Source organism: Microcaecilia unicolor, chromosome 10, assembly GCF_901765095.1.
Source record: "Microcaecilia unicolor chromosome 10, aMicUni1.1, whole genome shotgun sequence".
Taxonomy (NCBI): domain Eukaryota; kingdom Metazoa; phylum Chordata; class Amphibia; order Gymnophiona; family Siphonopidae; genus Microcaecilia; species Microcaecilia unicolor.
In genome coordinates this window covers 81880671-81897122 of record NC_044040.1, presented here as the reverse complement: position 1 = coordinate 81897122, position 16452 = coordinate 81880671, and the positions used below count along the sequence as shown (strand labels likewise).

The 16452-nt window shown below is 44.0% G+C and overlaps 1 protein-coding gene across 2 annotated transcripts in view; it reads right to left on the bottom strand.

Annotated features, from left to right (window-relative positions):
* The window catches only part of SRGAP1 (SLIT-ROBO Rho GTPase activating protein 1), a 469248-nt gene that overhangs the window by 23926 nt on the left and 428870 nt on the right, over positions 1 to 16452 (bottom strand). For both annotated transcript variants that reach the window (XM_030216376.1, XM_030216377.1), the window contains exons 16-17: positions 16175 to 16280; positions 5574 to 5798 (exon numbers count right to left, since the gene is read on the bottom strand). In XM_030216376.1, the coding sequence (XP_030072236.1) occupies positions 5574 to 5798; positions 16175 to 16280 (331 nt within the window). The remainder of the gene's footprint in view (positions 1 to 5573; positions 5799 to 16174; positions 16281 to 16452) is intronic.

Genomic DNA, 16452 nt, shown 5'->3' with positions numbered 1-16452 from the left:
AGGGCAGGGGAGAGAAGAGAATTGCTGGGTATGGATGGATGGAGGGGGGCAGGGGAGAGAAGAGAATCATTGGGTATGGATGGATGGAGGGGGGGCAGGGGAGAGAAGGGAATTGCTGGGTATGGATGGATGGAAGGGAGGCAGGGGAGAGAAGGGAATTGCTGGGTATGGATGGATGGAGGGGGGCAGGACAAGGGAGAGAAGAGAATTGCTGGGTATGAATGGATGGAGGGCAGGGGAGAGGAGAGTTGCTGGACATGGGTGGATGGAGGGGAGGGCAGGGGAGAGGAGAGTTGCTGGACATAGGTGGATGGAGGGCAGGGGAGAGGAGGGTTGCTGGACATAGGTGGATGGAGGGGAGGGAGAGGAGGGTTGCTGGACATGCATGGAGGGGAGGGCAGGAGAGAGGAGGGTTGCTGGACATGGATGGATGGAGGGGAGGGCAATTGTTGGACAGATGGAGGAGAGGGGAGAGAAGGGAAGACAGGAAGGAGATGCACATGGATGGAGGGGAAGGGAGTTATCAGCATGCATGCAACAGCAAACACATTAATTATTCAAAAGCATGCCAAATGCTTTTAAAGTTCTGTTATTCAGGTTAAATTGCCCTGTTGGCACGTTGCGATAAATCATTAGATTTTGGGTTGCTGTTTGGGCACTCGGTCTCTGAAAGGTTCGCCATCACTGCCATATACCCTCCTGTGGCATATGCTCCCCCACCCTGTGGCATATGCTCCCCCACCCTGGTACCTGTCTCCCAATGATGATATTCCCCCTCCTCCCAAACTGAATTCTTAATACTGCTCTCCAGCCTTTTATCTTCTCCACCTGCACATACCTCCCTAGCTCCTGCACCCCAGCACACTTACACCAGTTTGCGACCCCCTTTCCCTCCCCCTCTCTCCAGCAGCACAGTCACCCAATTCAAGCTCCCCTCACTCACAGCAATACTAAAGAAACAGAAACGGAAATGCAAGATATCAGAGATGCACATTTCCCAAAGCTGACTGGTCCAACTGATAAATAAAATATTTTTTTCTACCTTTGTATTCTGAGCATTTTATTTTCCCCATTTGATTTGGTCTGCTCTTCTCTGTTTTTCCTGCCTTTCCATGGTCTCCTATTTGACATTTCTTCTCTCTCCATGTCTACCATCCATCTTTTCTCTGTGTTCCTATCTGTCCTGTCCAGCATCTCTCCTCTTTCTCTCTGTTCCTTATATTCAGCATCTGTCTTCTTAGTGTCCCTATCCTATCCTTATATTTAACATTACCCCTTTGTGTCCTATCCCACCCCTTTTCCAGCATAGTCCTGTGTCCCTGTCAATTTTCTTAATCCATGACCAGCATCTCTTCTGTGCCCCGTCCTTCCCCTCTCTTCTCTTCCCTTCCTCCCACAACCCTGGTCCAGCATCTCTTCCTCCCTCTCCCCTGCCTCATGCTCTGGCATAACCCTCTTTCTGCATCTATGGGTCCAGCATTTCTCCTCCTCTGTTTCACTTCCCAAACCCCGGATCCAGTCTTGGTCTCTTCCTTCCCCCAGTCTAGTCTCTCTTTCTCCCCTCTTGTGCTCCCTTTCCTGCTAGGTCCAGCACATTTCTGTGTCCCACCAGCTCACCCTCTCTCCAGTCCAGCACATCTCCGCTTCTCTCCAGACCCCCCAGTCCAGCACATCTCTCTGTTTCTCCACCCCCCCCCCCCCCAAGATCAAGTATTTCTCCCTCTGGCTCCTCCATGTCCATTGCTTTTCACTCCAGCCCCCTTTTCCTTGGTCCAGCACATCTCCATGTTCCTCCAGACCCCCCAACAAGGTCAAGCACATCTCTCTCCAGCACATCTCCATGTCCCTCCCCACCCCCTCCACCCTAGCGTCCAGCACATCTCCAAATCCCATCAGACACACACCAGAATCTAGAACACATCCATCTCCTTCCAGCACCCTCAAAGTCCAGCACATCTCCATGTTCCTCCAGCCCCTCCCAAGATCAAGCACATCTCCCTCTGCCCCCCCCACAGGTCCAGTGCCCACCACATCTCCAAGTCCCTCCAGCCCCCTCCACCCCAAAGTCCAGCGTATCTCAAACTCATTCCAGCTCCCCTCCCCAGCTCAAGCACATCTCCCTCTGGCCACCCACCAGGTCCAGTGCATCTCCATCTAGCCTCCCTGGTCCAGCACATTTCCATCTGTCTCCTGTCTCCCCCCTAATGGGTCCAACATATCTTTCTCCCTCATCCCCCCAAGTGCAGCATCTCTCCCCTCACTCACACACCACCCTCCTGGGTCCTCGTTTGCCTTGAACCCCAGCACTGGCAGCGACAGCCATCAAGACACTGCTGTGGCCAGCATCAGGGCCTTCCTCCTTCCGGGTCCTGCTTTTTGTGAGGTAACCTCCTGCTTCATCAAGGGTGGGTCCCAGCAGAGGGAAGGCTCTAATGCCGGCGAGTGCAGCATTTTGATAGTTGCCACTGCCAATGCTAGGGATTGAGGCAAGTTTGGTGGGGGCAGGGTGGATGACAAAGAGCAGCTGCATTTGGGAGGCTGGAGGTAGGGAGATGGAGAGAGAGAGAGAGAGAGAGAAGTACTGTGGGCAGGGACAAAAACCTAGGAACCAGGTCTCTGGCGTCTGGGATTTGTCGAGCCCTGTCTTAAAGAGTGCTACAAATGTTATGGAGGCTTTTAAGAGCACATAGTTTACAATTAGTCACTGAATCTCTAGGCCAAAACTATCTTCCCACTTCAGAAATAAACCAAAGATAGGAAGGTGGAAGAGGTCTGAAGTAAAGGTGATAGATATTAAGGAGAAGATTAGCTTGCATAGTTACAATATGGCTTCTAAATTGCTCATGATTAGAGCTAGATTACCTTTTCTTTGTCTCTAAAATAGATCCGATGCAGAGCTGAGCCAACCATTTGGCAAGATTGAGTAATCTCCTAGGGCAGCAGCTTCTTGGGGGCAGTCATAGCAAAATAATAAGTTATGACAGCCAAACAAACAAAGAGCCATCAGCACATACTAGCCTTCATTTTTATAGGATATTTGTGTGAAGATCATGATTGTATCAAAATCTTTAAAGGGAGGGGGTGTTGTAGGCTAGAGGGCTAAAGTTAATGGTGCTCTCTGGCTAGGATCAGGCGACCCTTCTGCATATCCTCACAGCTGTATCCGGGGTGACTCCCAGGTCCACCCCGATCTTCCCAGGGCCCTCGCTCCAGGTGCCCATGACTTCCAGGTGCTTTTTGGCTTGGATCAGGCGACCCTCAGGGGGAGGAATGCTGGCTTCGGCCTAACCCCTGGTAAGCCTTTCCTTGGCTGAGAGGTGCCCAGCTCTACCACTGGCAGCCTTTCAGGTGCTGTGGAGAACTTGCAGCTCATATGCATATCCTTTACAACCTTCTCCGGGGTGACTCCCAGGTCCACTCCGATCCATTCAGGGCCTCCACGGCGAGCGGGGCATTTTTCTCTTTACATTTATTTTTCTCCCAGTTGCTACTTATGGCTCCAGTACACTTTTTCTTCTTGGTACTGTCCCTTCCTAATCTGTTTCTCCAACTGAAACCACTGTACACTGCAGAAACACATTGTCCACCCTCTGTATTCATCATCTCACCATCTCTTTCTTCCTCTTCCTTTTTCTCAGCTCTTAACCTTCAACATTTCCTTCCTTCCATTCATCCATCTCCTTTCTGAGTACATCTAGCATTTGTCGCTGTCATACCTCTCCTACTCTTCTCTGTACTCTCTTGCTCCTTCTCCTGCTCTCCGCTGGGGACATTCATAGGCGCCCCGTATAAGAGGCTTGGGGAGGCTTAACTATGACCTGCTTCCCCTGCCTTCTCCTCGAATTCAGCAGGGCAGGAACAACAAAATTGTACTTTCCTCTCCCTGCTGCGAGCCAGCTCTCCTTCCTCCCCTCCCCAGCGAATTCTTCGGGGTAGGCAGTCTTGCCTGCCCGCTGCCGGCGCTGACCCTCCCCCGCTGCCGGATCGCTCTTTAAAAATGGCCGCCGAGACTTCTGCTGAAGTCTTGGAGGCCGCCCTTGTAAGTCTCGGCGGCCATTTTGAATAGCGATCCGGCAGCGGAGGAGAGTCAGCGCCAGCAGCAGCAGAAAAAGACTGGGGATCTTTCCTGCCTGCCCCAAAGAATCCGCTGGACAACCTGGGTGGCTGAAGGGGGGCAGGGGAGAAGGGAGTTGCTGGACATGGGTGGGTGGCTGGAGGAGGGGGGTAGGGAGAAAGGGAGTTGCTGGGCATGGATGGCTGGAGGGGGGGGCAGGGGAGAGAGGAGAGTCGGTGGGCATGGGTGGATGGACGGGGGGCAGGGGGAGAGGAGGGTCGCTGGACATGGGTGGATGGAGGGCAGGGGAGAGGAGGGTCGCTGGACATGGGTGGATGGAGGGGAGGGCAGGGGAGAGAGAAGAAATGCTGGACATGGATGGAGGGAAGGGAAGAGTGAGGAAGGAGATGAGATGAGGGAAAAGGAAGAGAGGAGAAAAACTGCACATGGATGAAAAAAATAGGCAGAAGCTGGATCCACTGGACAGTCAAGTCTGCGGAGGGCCAGAAATGAAGAAGAAAGGAGGAAAGGAAAGAAATAAATGGAAAGGAAGCCCTGGAAACGGAGTTAAGAGGACAGATAATAGCAGAATCTGATACTGAGCCAGCATGATCAGAAAAACAAAGTCACCAGACAACAAAGGTAGAAAAAAAATCATTTTACTTTCATTATAGTGTTTGGAATATGTTCACTTTGACAATCAGGTGCTCAACATTAAAAGTTTATATTTATTTACTTATTTATGGCATTTTATCGCACATTAAACATGAATTAGACTGGAACCTGGGATCATTTAATTTTTTTTCCTGGAGTAATGCAGTGCCCCCCCAGGCTCTCTCCCTGGCTATAGCCAGCGCTGCAATTTGGGGGGGTGCAGAGGGGGAAGGGGGGGGAGCAGAGGGGGACCGGGGAGAGAGCCTGTTGTTAAACATTTACCAGCACACCACTGCAAAGGGGCAATGTTGGATGGTGGTGAGGGGCAAGACAGTGGGGGCAATACTGGAATGGGGCAGAGAGAGAGAGAGGTTTTATAAGTTAAAATAAAAATAAATATTTTGTCTCATGCAGATCTCTTTTGTTTAAACATAACTAAATGGGCTATAAGCCCCTAATGCAGTCCATTGGTTTTCTTATATTTTGTTCTTGTGATGACTTATACTGTACCAAAATTGAAAACTCTTATCTCTATCTAGTCGTTAATAGAAGAAGTTCATTGTGAACACTATCCACCCTAACAGGTTGTTTTGTGGCTATACATGAGGAATTGTGATATTATGATCCCTTGTTTCATATTGAAATATTGTTTCATATTGAAAGCCACGTTGAGCCTATTGCTATGCAGGAAAATGTGGGATACAAATGCAACAAATAAATAAATAACATTTTTTAAATTCTTTTCTCTACATTCATCCTACTTTTATTATTTTTCTCTTTCCACAATCATTGTCCTGTAGAATAAATTGTCATTTATATATATCATAGGCATCTGACATGTAATAGCAAACAGATAAACACTCACCAGTAGTCATCTCCAGCCATACATTTCTCATACACGGGACCTTCCAGTTCTTTAGCATCTGGGAAAATTATCTCATGATGGATGATTATAGTTTTGATAATTTCATTCACATGAGCCTGACAGGATACTTGGTCTTGTATATCTGGAACAGGCATCAATGTTGGACCAAAACAAATTGCTAAGTTGCATGGGTCCATCATGTTCTCATCACTGTACTGTGAAAGGCTGTTTTATAGGAAATAAAGAGAAAACCATAAATAATAAAAATGATTAAAAAAAAAAGAGAAAAAATACCTTGGGCTCTATGATTAGGTTGGCATTTGGGATAACTAAGTTACTTGTCTTCAGGGAACACCTGCTGCAGATAACAGGACTTGAATCCTTATGCATGGGCTATGTCACCTACATAACCCGGTACAGGAAACTGTACCCCAGCAACTTTTCTAGAATCTCACCACACATGTGCACCTGTTCAAGCCTGCCACATTTGCGTGAGACCTCCCCAGTCTATTACTAGTTAGAGGAATACAATTCCTTGTTTGTATGTGGGTGGGGGGAGGGGGTTGTGAGGATTCAAGTCCTGCTGTCCTTGGAGAACATCTGCTACAGGTTAGTAACTTTGTTTTCTCTGAGGACAAGCCAGACTGTGAATCCTCACACATAGGAGTCCCCAGCTACTGGCTGTCTTCAATAGAAAAAGAGTGAAAAACACAAGTGGAACCGCAACAGGCTGTTTTATTATTTTATCATTTTTTAATAGAAAAAGGAGGGGGTCCAATGCTTCCACTTTTCCATTGCGTATTTTGGATAGCACCGTGTCGTTATATTTATCTTCAACTTGAGAGATTGAGAAGCCAATCTGTATACGTTAAGCTGTTGACCCTTGATGAAGGTTGTCTAGCCGAAACACGGACCGTGTAGGGTCCCAATAAACTTTAATTTGGTGCTCTTACTACCGTGGTTTCAGAAATGGTCATTTTTGGACTTGTTGGCATTCTTCCACCTTTGTTTTTTTGATCATTTTTTAAAGGCAGCCTAGAACTAAATGAGAAGGGCTTAGGGGGTATAGAATTTGATTCTAAATCTCAAATAGATTCTGGAGAATTTTCTGGCAAAACTTGCTGTTATGTTGGATGTCTCGATCTAGGCAGTACTGGGATGTGAATATTTGGTGAGATTTTCATGTCACAGCTCTGTAATTTGAGAAACTGAGCATCCAAATGGCAGATACCATTTAATGTGATGCATGTGGAAAAGAGGAACCCAAACTATAGCCAAATGATGCAACATTCCACATTAGGAATCACCACCCAGGAAAAAGATATAGGTGTCATCACTGATGACACGTTGAAACCCTACATAAGTACTGCCATACTGGGAAAGACCAAAGGTCCATCAAGCCCAGCATCCTGTTTCCAACAGTGGCCAATCCAGATCACAAATACCTGGCAAGATCCCAAAAAAGTACAAAACATTTTATACTGCTTATCCCAGAAATAGTGGATTTTCCCCAAGTCCATTTAATAACGGTCTATGGACTTTTCCTTTAGGAAGCCGTCCAAACCTTTTTAAAACTCCGCTAAGCTAACCGCCTTTACCACATTCTCTGGCAACGAATTCCAGAGTTTATTTACACGTTGAGTGAAGAAAAAGTTTCTCTGATTCGTTATAAATTTACTACATTGTAGCTTCATCGCATGCTCCCTAGTCCTAGTATTTTTGGAAAGCGTGAACAGACGCTTCACATCTACCCGTTCAACTCCACTCATTATTTTATAGACCTCTATCATATCTCCCCTCAGCCACCTTTTCTCCAAGTTGAAGAGCCGTAGCCATTTTAGCCTTTCCTCATAGGGAAGTTGTCCCATCCCCTTTATCATTTTTCGTCGCCCTTCTCTGCACCTTTTCTAATTCCACTATATCTTTTTTGAGATACGGCGATCAGAATTGAACACAATATTCAAGGTGCGGTCGCACCATGGAGCGATACAAAGGCATTATAACATCCTCATTTTTGTTTTCTATTCCTTTCCTAATAATACCTAACATTCTATTTGCTTTCTTAGCACCAGCAGCACACTGAGTAGAAGGTTTCAACGTTATCATCAACGACGACACTTAGATCCTTTTCTTGGTCCGTGACTCCTAACGTGGAACCTTGCATGATGTAGCTATAATTCAGGTTCCTCTTTCCCACATGCATCACTTTGCACTTGCTCACATTAAACGTCATCAGCCATTTAGACGCCCAGTCTCCCAGTCTCGTAAGGTCCTCTTGTAATTTTTCACAATCCTCCCATGATTTAACTTTGTGTCATCAGCAAATTTAATTACCTCACTAATTACTCCCATCTCTAGGCCATCCTATATAATAATTCTCACCTCCAAAGTTCTGTGCTTGGGACCGTGGATCCCTGGAGGTGGTCTGCTAGGCAGACACGCACTGACGTCATGACAGCTGATTCCAAGGCAAGGGGAGGAGTGCGCGTTTCCCTACTCCTCCCCCTGCCTCGGAATCATCTGTCACCCCCCCCCCGCGCAAAGGCCCCCTCGAACCCCCCTTCCGCGAACCTGTCGACCCCCCCCCCCCCCGGCACGCCGAAAACGTGAGACGCATGCAGAGGAACTTCCAGAGAAGATGACTGAGAAAGCAATGCGAAAGGCACAGCAGCTCTTCGGCTGTCGGGGGTTTGGGTCCCCCGTCAGCACAGGTAGTCCACAACGGCGGCGGGGGGTGGTTTTTGCCGGCACGGGGGGGTCGCGGAAGGGGTTCAAGGGAGCCGTAGCGCGGGGGGGGGGGGGGAAGAGAAATTGCCTGCCTAGGGCCCGTTTCCTTGCCTTCAGAAACGGGCCTTTTTTACTCGTTTATAAATACGTTAAAAAGTAGCAGTCCCAGCACAGACCCCTGGGGAACCCCACTAACTACCCTTCTCCATTGAGAATACTGACCATTTAACCCTACTCTCTGTTTTCTATCTTTTAACCAGTTTTTAATCCACAATAGAACACTACCTCCTATCCCATGACTCTCCAATTTCCTCTGGAGCCTTTCATGAGGTACCTTGTCAAACGCCTTCTGAAAATCCAGATACACAATATCAACCGGCTCACCTTTAACCCATAGTAACATATATGATGATGGCAGAAAAAGACCTGCATGGTCCATCTAGTCTGCCCAAGATAAACTCATATGTGTATACCTTACCTTGAATTTGTACCTGTCTTTTTCAGGGCACAGACCATATAGGTCTGCCCAGCAGTATTTCCCGCCTCCCAACCACCAGTCCCGCCTCCCATCACCGGCTCCCTCTGCTCAGTGTGCAGCGTCGTCTAAGAAAGCAAAGGAACAGAGACACAGCACGGATTTCTGACAAAGGCTGCTACTTTCTGTTTTTTTGCTGTACTTCATGACCACTATAGTGGTAATCTTCATTTGTCATACTACTGAGCCTCGATGCAGCCCTTGTGTGGGTGAAACATGGCCTGTGTTGGGCACTTTGGGCATTGTTTGTTTGCATGTTTTTAATACATTTTATTCCACTGTCCATTTGATCTGCTCAGTTTTCATTACCATCTTGAATCTTGTGGATCGTTTGCCTTGCTGTTTTCTCAGTCCCTCACTGTGGGAGGCTTGACTTGAGGTTTCATAAGTAGCAAGCCCGCATAAAGCAAACTAAAGGCTGTACAGAGAGGGGGTTACCTTCTCCCAGATAAGTTCCAATTGAAATAAAGTGAGCCTTTACTGAATTGTTCTTGAGACCCACCTCTGATAGATGCACAAAGTATGAAACTAGGTTTTGAGTAGGGCAAGTGAAGGGATCTATGACCTTGCCCTCACACCAGATGGCAAACCTCTTCTATTAAACCCAAATGCTTTCATAAAGGAATCTTTTTCAGCAGCTAGCAAGACCTGTAAAACACTGTCAGGCAACTTCAGTGAAGACAATGTTAACCCCTCTCTTCAATCTAGGAAGAAGGCATCTTTGTCTAACTTGCCATACAACCTTATCCTGGAGTACAATGGAGGAACTCACGTTGAATGGAGTGGCAAAGAAATCTATTGAGGGGTGTCTCACTCCTGAAAGGTCCTGTGGAAAACTTTGCTGCCCAGTGTGGGGCTCTAAGACCTTACCTGCTAGATACATGGCTCTGAGGTGCATCCCATGAGAAATAGCCCATTTCCACATTAGGATGGTCTCCTAACACAGAAAGAATGGCCCCATTCCTCCTTTCTTGTGTGATAAAGTCACATCCAGGATAGTTGGGTTAAGGCAGTGTCAGTTTGAAATACAAGTCCCAGAAGGCATTGCAGACAAGGAGCCAGGGGCTGAGATGAGGAACCCGGACTGGACTCCTAGCTGCAATAGGGGAAGACATGCGTGTAAGCTGGCAAGATGTATAGATTGGCTGCCACTAGCGGGAAAGAGAGTTAGGAAACCCTGTGTGCAGGAGCTCATCATTAGTCTAATGCTTAACTCAGCTGGTATGGGTGTGGTGGAAGCTAATGGAAGGAGAATGATTGGTCGTGAGAGCAGAAGCCAGGGATTGATTAGGCAGGTGGGAAGGAGTCCCAGGGGAGTTCAGTTCAGGAGGAGAGAAGCAGTTGCAGGCTGAAAATCCTTGGGCAAAAGAGGTCCCTAAAGTACTGAAGCAGGCTGAAATCCCTTGGGTGTGAGGAAGTCCCTAAAGTATTGAAACCTCCTGAAAGTAAAGGCTGCTTTGTGATTGAACTGGGATGATGAACTGATTGAACTGTTTGTCTTGGGAACTGAACTACTGTTTATTGTGCACTGGATAAAGAGCCCAGACTGAAGCTGACTGTGAGCCTGTATTGAATCCTGGTAGGTGCTGGTAGCCTACTGCTTAAAGGGGACTATTTGCCACACACTTTCAGGTGGCTTACATGTGCTTAAGATTAAAGGTGAATGCTGCTGTTGGAACCGTGTATCAGGTCTACTAGAAACCTGCATGGAATAAAAGCCTTAAAATTGAAGTTGCTGGTGGACATTTGTTTTCTTGACTGTACCAGGAGCCTGTGGCTGAAGGAGATTGTTCTATCCTTGGCTGCACCTACAGGCACCTACTTACACTTGTTTATGTAAACATGGTCCCCTCAATGTCCGTCTGAAATAGAATGACCTTGTTGGACAACAGATCTCTGAACGTCTTTAAAGTGTTCCAAATAGCTCTTAGCTCTAGGAAGTTTATATGATGAAGTTTTTCCTGAGCAAAACAAATGCCCAGGGTGTGATGCCCATCCAGATGAGCTCCCCAGCCTAGCTTGGACACATTGGTTTTTACAGTGTCTTAAGAATTTTGAAAGGGGATTTGCCAAAGTGCACTGGTTTATCTACCAGGATAGAGTCCTGTAGAGGACTGATGACATCTTGGAGACTCTTTGTAGACTGAATTCACTGGGTGGATAAGATTCATTGAGTTTGCCTTAAATGGAGGTGTACCATGGGAGCGACATGGGCTGTTGATACCATGTGGCCACTATCCTCAAAATTTGACCAGCTGATACTTGCTGACTCTCCTGAATTTCATCCACAGTGGGAAATTAAGTTGGTTATCCTTTGCTGTAGAAGAAAGTTGATTGAGTTGTGTCTAGCAACTCTGCTATGAATACCAATGCTTGTGTTGGTGCTAGATGGGACTTGGGATAATTTATGTACAAATAAGGAAAAGTGGAATCATTGAAACAACCCAACATCAAAATTCCACTTGAATAATTTTAGTGCCAAACAAAACTTTACCTATAAATATTCAGTAATTCAATAATTTTTATATGGAGGAAAACTGGCCTCAGAGTCCCAGTCAAACTGATCAAATCTCCACTGATGACATGGAAAGGCCGAATACTTCATGGGCTCATTAAAAAAAACCTCCTAAAAACACAGCAATTAATTCAGAAAAATATGTACACATCACTTAATTTGTGATATACCAAAAGGGTCCCACCAACGGTGGCCAGTGTTTGGCAGTTGCAGTGGTTTCAAAATGGTGTCTATGACCCCAGCGACAGTCTCATGGTACCACCATTAGGGGTCATTCCGCCTCATAAGGACAATCACTCCTTATACTACAGAATGACCCCTAGTGATAGTACCACACTATGGTTCATAAATGTCACTTTGAGGGCAGGAACAGAGGAGGACTGTGTCCAGCCTATCTCCCTATTTATTTGGATTTAGCTCATACCTTTACAGTAGTAGCTCAACATGAGTTACACTGAGATAAACTAAGTATTTCCCTGTTCTAGATGGCTTACAATGAGGCACATTTTCAAAGCACTTAGCCTTTCAAAGTTCCATAGAAACCTATGAAACTTTGGAAGGCTAAGTGCTTTGAAAATATGCCTCAATGTAACTTTGTATCTCAGGCAATAGAGTGTTAAGTCGCTTTTCCAAGATCACAAGGAACGGCGGCAGCCCAGTTATTAGCCTGGTGCTCTAATCACTAGGCTACTTTCCCACTCTAACCCCTAGACTACCAGTAAAGTTCCCAGGTGAGTCCTAGAGGTTTGGGAAAGGGGGGGGGGGGGGGGTTGAAGGGGTGGCAAGCATGGACTGTGGCTATGCTAATGGCCTGATAGTGCCGGACACACTCTGTCACTGCTTATGTCTGCCTGGATCCTGCCTCTTTCTATGCTAAGCAGCTAGCATGGGTTTTTACCGTGCTGGCTGCTTTTAGCATGCTGTAGCAGTTATTGCATGTCTGTGGTAACGACTAGTGCAGGCTAACATCTGTGCTAAATAAACATCCCTCTATAACACAAGGGAACTGCTGCTTATTTATGCAATACCTAAGTTTTAGCTATAATGACTGCCAACATTACCTACAATGTCTGGAAAGGTGACCTAAGATTCATTAACATATTTTATTAACAACACAGGATAACAACAACAAAAAAGACCTAGCTAAGTTATTCTAGGATAATAAAATACCTAAGTACTAGCAAAAGCTACATGATCACTGTAGTTTCAATTCTGTAAAATCTAGATGCAAAAACAAACAAAAAAACAAAACAAAACAAAAAAACAGAGGATTGCTTTGGCTAGTTAAAACATCTCATTTTACCAGTGTGCTGTAGCTATATAAAGCTATTTTCTTTTTTATTTATTTTGTAAACATGTGTATCCAGTAGGATATTATTGAATTATACTAGAAAACGTTTTATAATGTGGTTTCCAAATGACAGAAATGTAACCCTCCTATCTGAAAGTGCAGAATGGGAAAGCCACTGGTGATACTAGCATTAATGCTCAATAACAGTACTCTTATAACATGTTAAATAGCTTGTATTAGTGCTAACACAAAATCCATGGCAATGGCAATGAAGTAATGAGGTACTAAAATTTGCTATATAGTTCAATACTAATTAGTGCAAATACATTTTAAAACACATAAAATACAGTGCAGACACATTAATGCTAAAGAAATAACTATACAGCTAAGGGCTATAGTTAAGATTTTGCATCAATGTCTACATTAACAAGTATACTTTTGAATGAATCTTTTACTGCTGCTGTTAGCTCATGCTTCTTTTGTATATCACTAACACTGTTCATTAATAGGTACATTAAATTGTGTTAAATACATATAGTTTATTAAATTGGTTTCTCTTCGACTGACTCATATGACAACATAAGAAATGAAGGTATGAAAACTGACAGGATGATAATGGGAAAGGATAACTTTCTTAGGCTCTTTCAGAATTACAGATGACTTATGATAGTATTTACTATCTATTGCTAAACTGTAATAATTCTATTAGTAGCTGGTAGCTCTTGGCCTAGTGCTACTGTTTCACTTTTGACACCACTACTGTAATTAAGATGGGAATTAGACAGTAAATAAAACACCAGGGAACTAAACAGTAAATAAAACACCGTTTTCTGTTATCAACTCACATTATTAGACATATAAAATCCTGAATTTAAGTGCCATTTTCTAATGTCCGTTACAGAGCAAGAGATGTTATTGCAGAATTCAAAACAAATAGGGAGAAAAAGTTAACACCTACATCTTATCAGGTATTAACTTATTAGTGGGCTTACTGTTAACTCCCAGTGTTAAACAACTTGAAGTGAAAGTGCCAGTTTGCAGGGAGCATTTCATTTCCATAGCTTCCTTGGCTGCAAAACCTTGGTTTCTCTCCCTCCCAAAAACGATGCAAAGCCCTACCACCAGAAAAACTGCTGAACTTAGAATAATGCTGGCCAAACTCAAAATTCTGCCAGCTAGCAGCATTTCCCTCAAGCTTAACACCTGCTTCTAGTAGAAAGGACTACCTCTGGAATGATGGGTATCTATTCTGGAGGGCTAGGTGGGTCTTGGGTAGCATGCCAAAGTGGCCTTCATCATTTTAGCAGGGGGAGAGGGGTTTGACATGGAGAGAACTTCAGAGAGGTGGGGGAAATTAAGAAACATTGCCCTTGAAAGTACCTCTAGAACTGTTCTGCAGAATCAGGAACTGTAGGGGATGTTTGGGGATCTGTGCAATGCTATAGCTGGGCTGGTTGAGGTGGAGGAAGAGGAAGAAATCTGCCATACTAAGGGGCAGTGGAACCATTTTTAGTTGGAAAGGACAAAAAAAACAATTTTCATTCCCGCCTCCAAGCTCTCTAATTGCTGATGCTCTGCTGGACAAAATATAGGTAGGGTTGTGGTCCCAGTGGCTCAACCTCATTCCACTGCTTATGCTGCCATGAAAAGCCAAAACACAGTAATTATTGAGAATGAAAATGTGAGAAAAATTCAAAAAATTAATTTCTTTGAATAAATCCCAATGAGATCATCCTTGACCAAAACTAATATAGCACTATGTTCTGGCTTAACATATCTCCCATGTATCAAAAGATACTGTGTTTTCGACTTTTGCTGTAGACTTAAACATGCATTCAATTGTTAAATGGCTTCCATATCAAGAAATACACAGTAACTACAGAACATCTGGTGAGTCCCATTTTAATATATACTGTATGTAAAAAGTTTTATTGTGTCACATGCTAACATTAGGCTGAAACTGCTACATACTCTATAAATGAATCTGCACTGTGTTTTTGCTATAGTTTTGTATTTTAAATAAGAGCATATTAAGCTACTATTACTAATCATTTCTACAGCGCTACTAGACAGACGCAGCGCTGTACAATTTATATGTAGGTACCTCCTCTGACCCTAGTGGGCTCACAATCTAAAGTGTTTTTTGTATCTGGGGAAATGGAGGGTTAAGTGACTTGCCAATATGATGTATATCGCAGAGCACTTTTCAGACTTCCTAAGATCTCGACAAAGTATTTTTGTAATCTGTATTTAAGGAATTGTGTTTTTATATACCATCCTGGATGGTCCTATGGGACTAGAACAGGGGTGGGCAACCTTGATCTTCAAGGACCACAATCCAGTCAGATTTTCAGGATTTCCTCAATGAATATGCAAGAGATCTATCTGCATACAATGGAGGCAGTGCTTGCAAATAGATCTCATGCATATTCATTGGGGAAATCCTGAAAACCCAACTGGGTTGCGGACCTCGAATACCAAGTACCAAGGTAGCCCACCCCTGGAGACTAGAACAGTAAGATTATGTGTAAAAAATAAAATAAAAATACTCAAACACAAAAAAACGTGTTGAATAACAAATAAACAGTGGATTGAATTAACCACCAATGTCTAGCAAACTGCCCAATATGGTGGAGGAAAAGACCTCAGAACTGTGTGATACTGCAGTGTAACTGCCTCAAATATTTAAGTGAGACTAGTTGCTGTTACATCAGACACAAGCTCAATCATAGGTCAAAAACCTCAATTTTTTCTGAAGCAAAAACTTTTATTTGTAACCAAAATTTACTTTCATTGCACTAAAAAATTCTTAAGATGGGAGATAAAAGCAGCACTTTTCTTAAACAACGATCCTGACAGGTCCTGTTTCACCTCAGCTTTGCAGGGGATCTTGTCCTAGTGCAGTACGACATTTTACAGTATGAATTCAGAACTTTAAGGACCCCTGATGAAGCTGAGGTGAAAAAGGAACTGCTGGGATCATTCTTTAAGATAAGTGCTGCTTTTATCTCATGTCTTAAGAATTTTTTAGTGCAATGAAAGAAAATTTTGGTTACAAACAAGGACATTTTTGTTTCCAAAACAAACAAACAAAAAAAAATAAATGGAGGTTTTTGACCAATGATTGAGCTTGTGTCTGGTGTAACAGCAGCTAGTCTTGCTTAAAAGTTTGAGGCAATTACACTGCAGTATCGCAGACTTCTGAGGTCTTTTCTTCCACCATATTAGGCTGTTTGCTAATCTTTTATGGATCGATTCAATCCACTGTTATTTTGTTAAAAAATAAAATAAGCCATCCTGGGTGGTCCTATGGGACTAGAAATGATAGTGTAAAAAAACAAAAGTGAAAAAAGTGAAAAAAAAAATAAACTTCACTGCCTAACACTGGGCTTTTCTTCCTGTTTTTTTGTCTTTCAGCTGAAGAAGGTGTTTTTAAAAGACAACTTCATTCTGCCTTAAATAATGATTTAAAACTAACAACAAATGAAAATCCAGGGAAATGTATATATCAAAGGTAACTATTAGATACTTACTGGCTAAGAAAGGCAAAGAGGTATCTCATCACTATGAGAACCGACCTGGGCACAGTCAGAAGGACTTTGCGGATATGTAGAGCTCTCTCATAGAGATTATCTATTCCTGCAGACCAAAGATAACATATTCTCAGCATAATTTTACATGCTATAGCGTACAAAGTAAAAAAAGACAATCTCTTGTTAGTCCATTGAACTCACAATGATAAAATCATATTTAACTCTGAAACAGTATTGAAGGCACACTACCGACCCAAAAATGGAAGTACAGTTTTTTG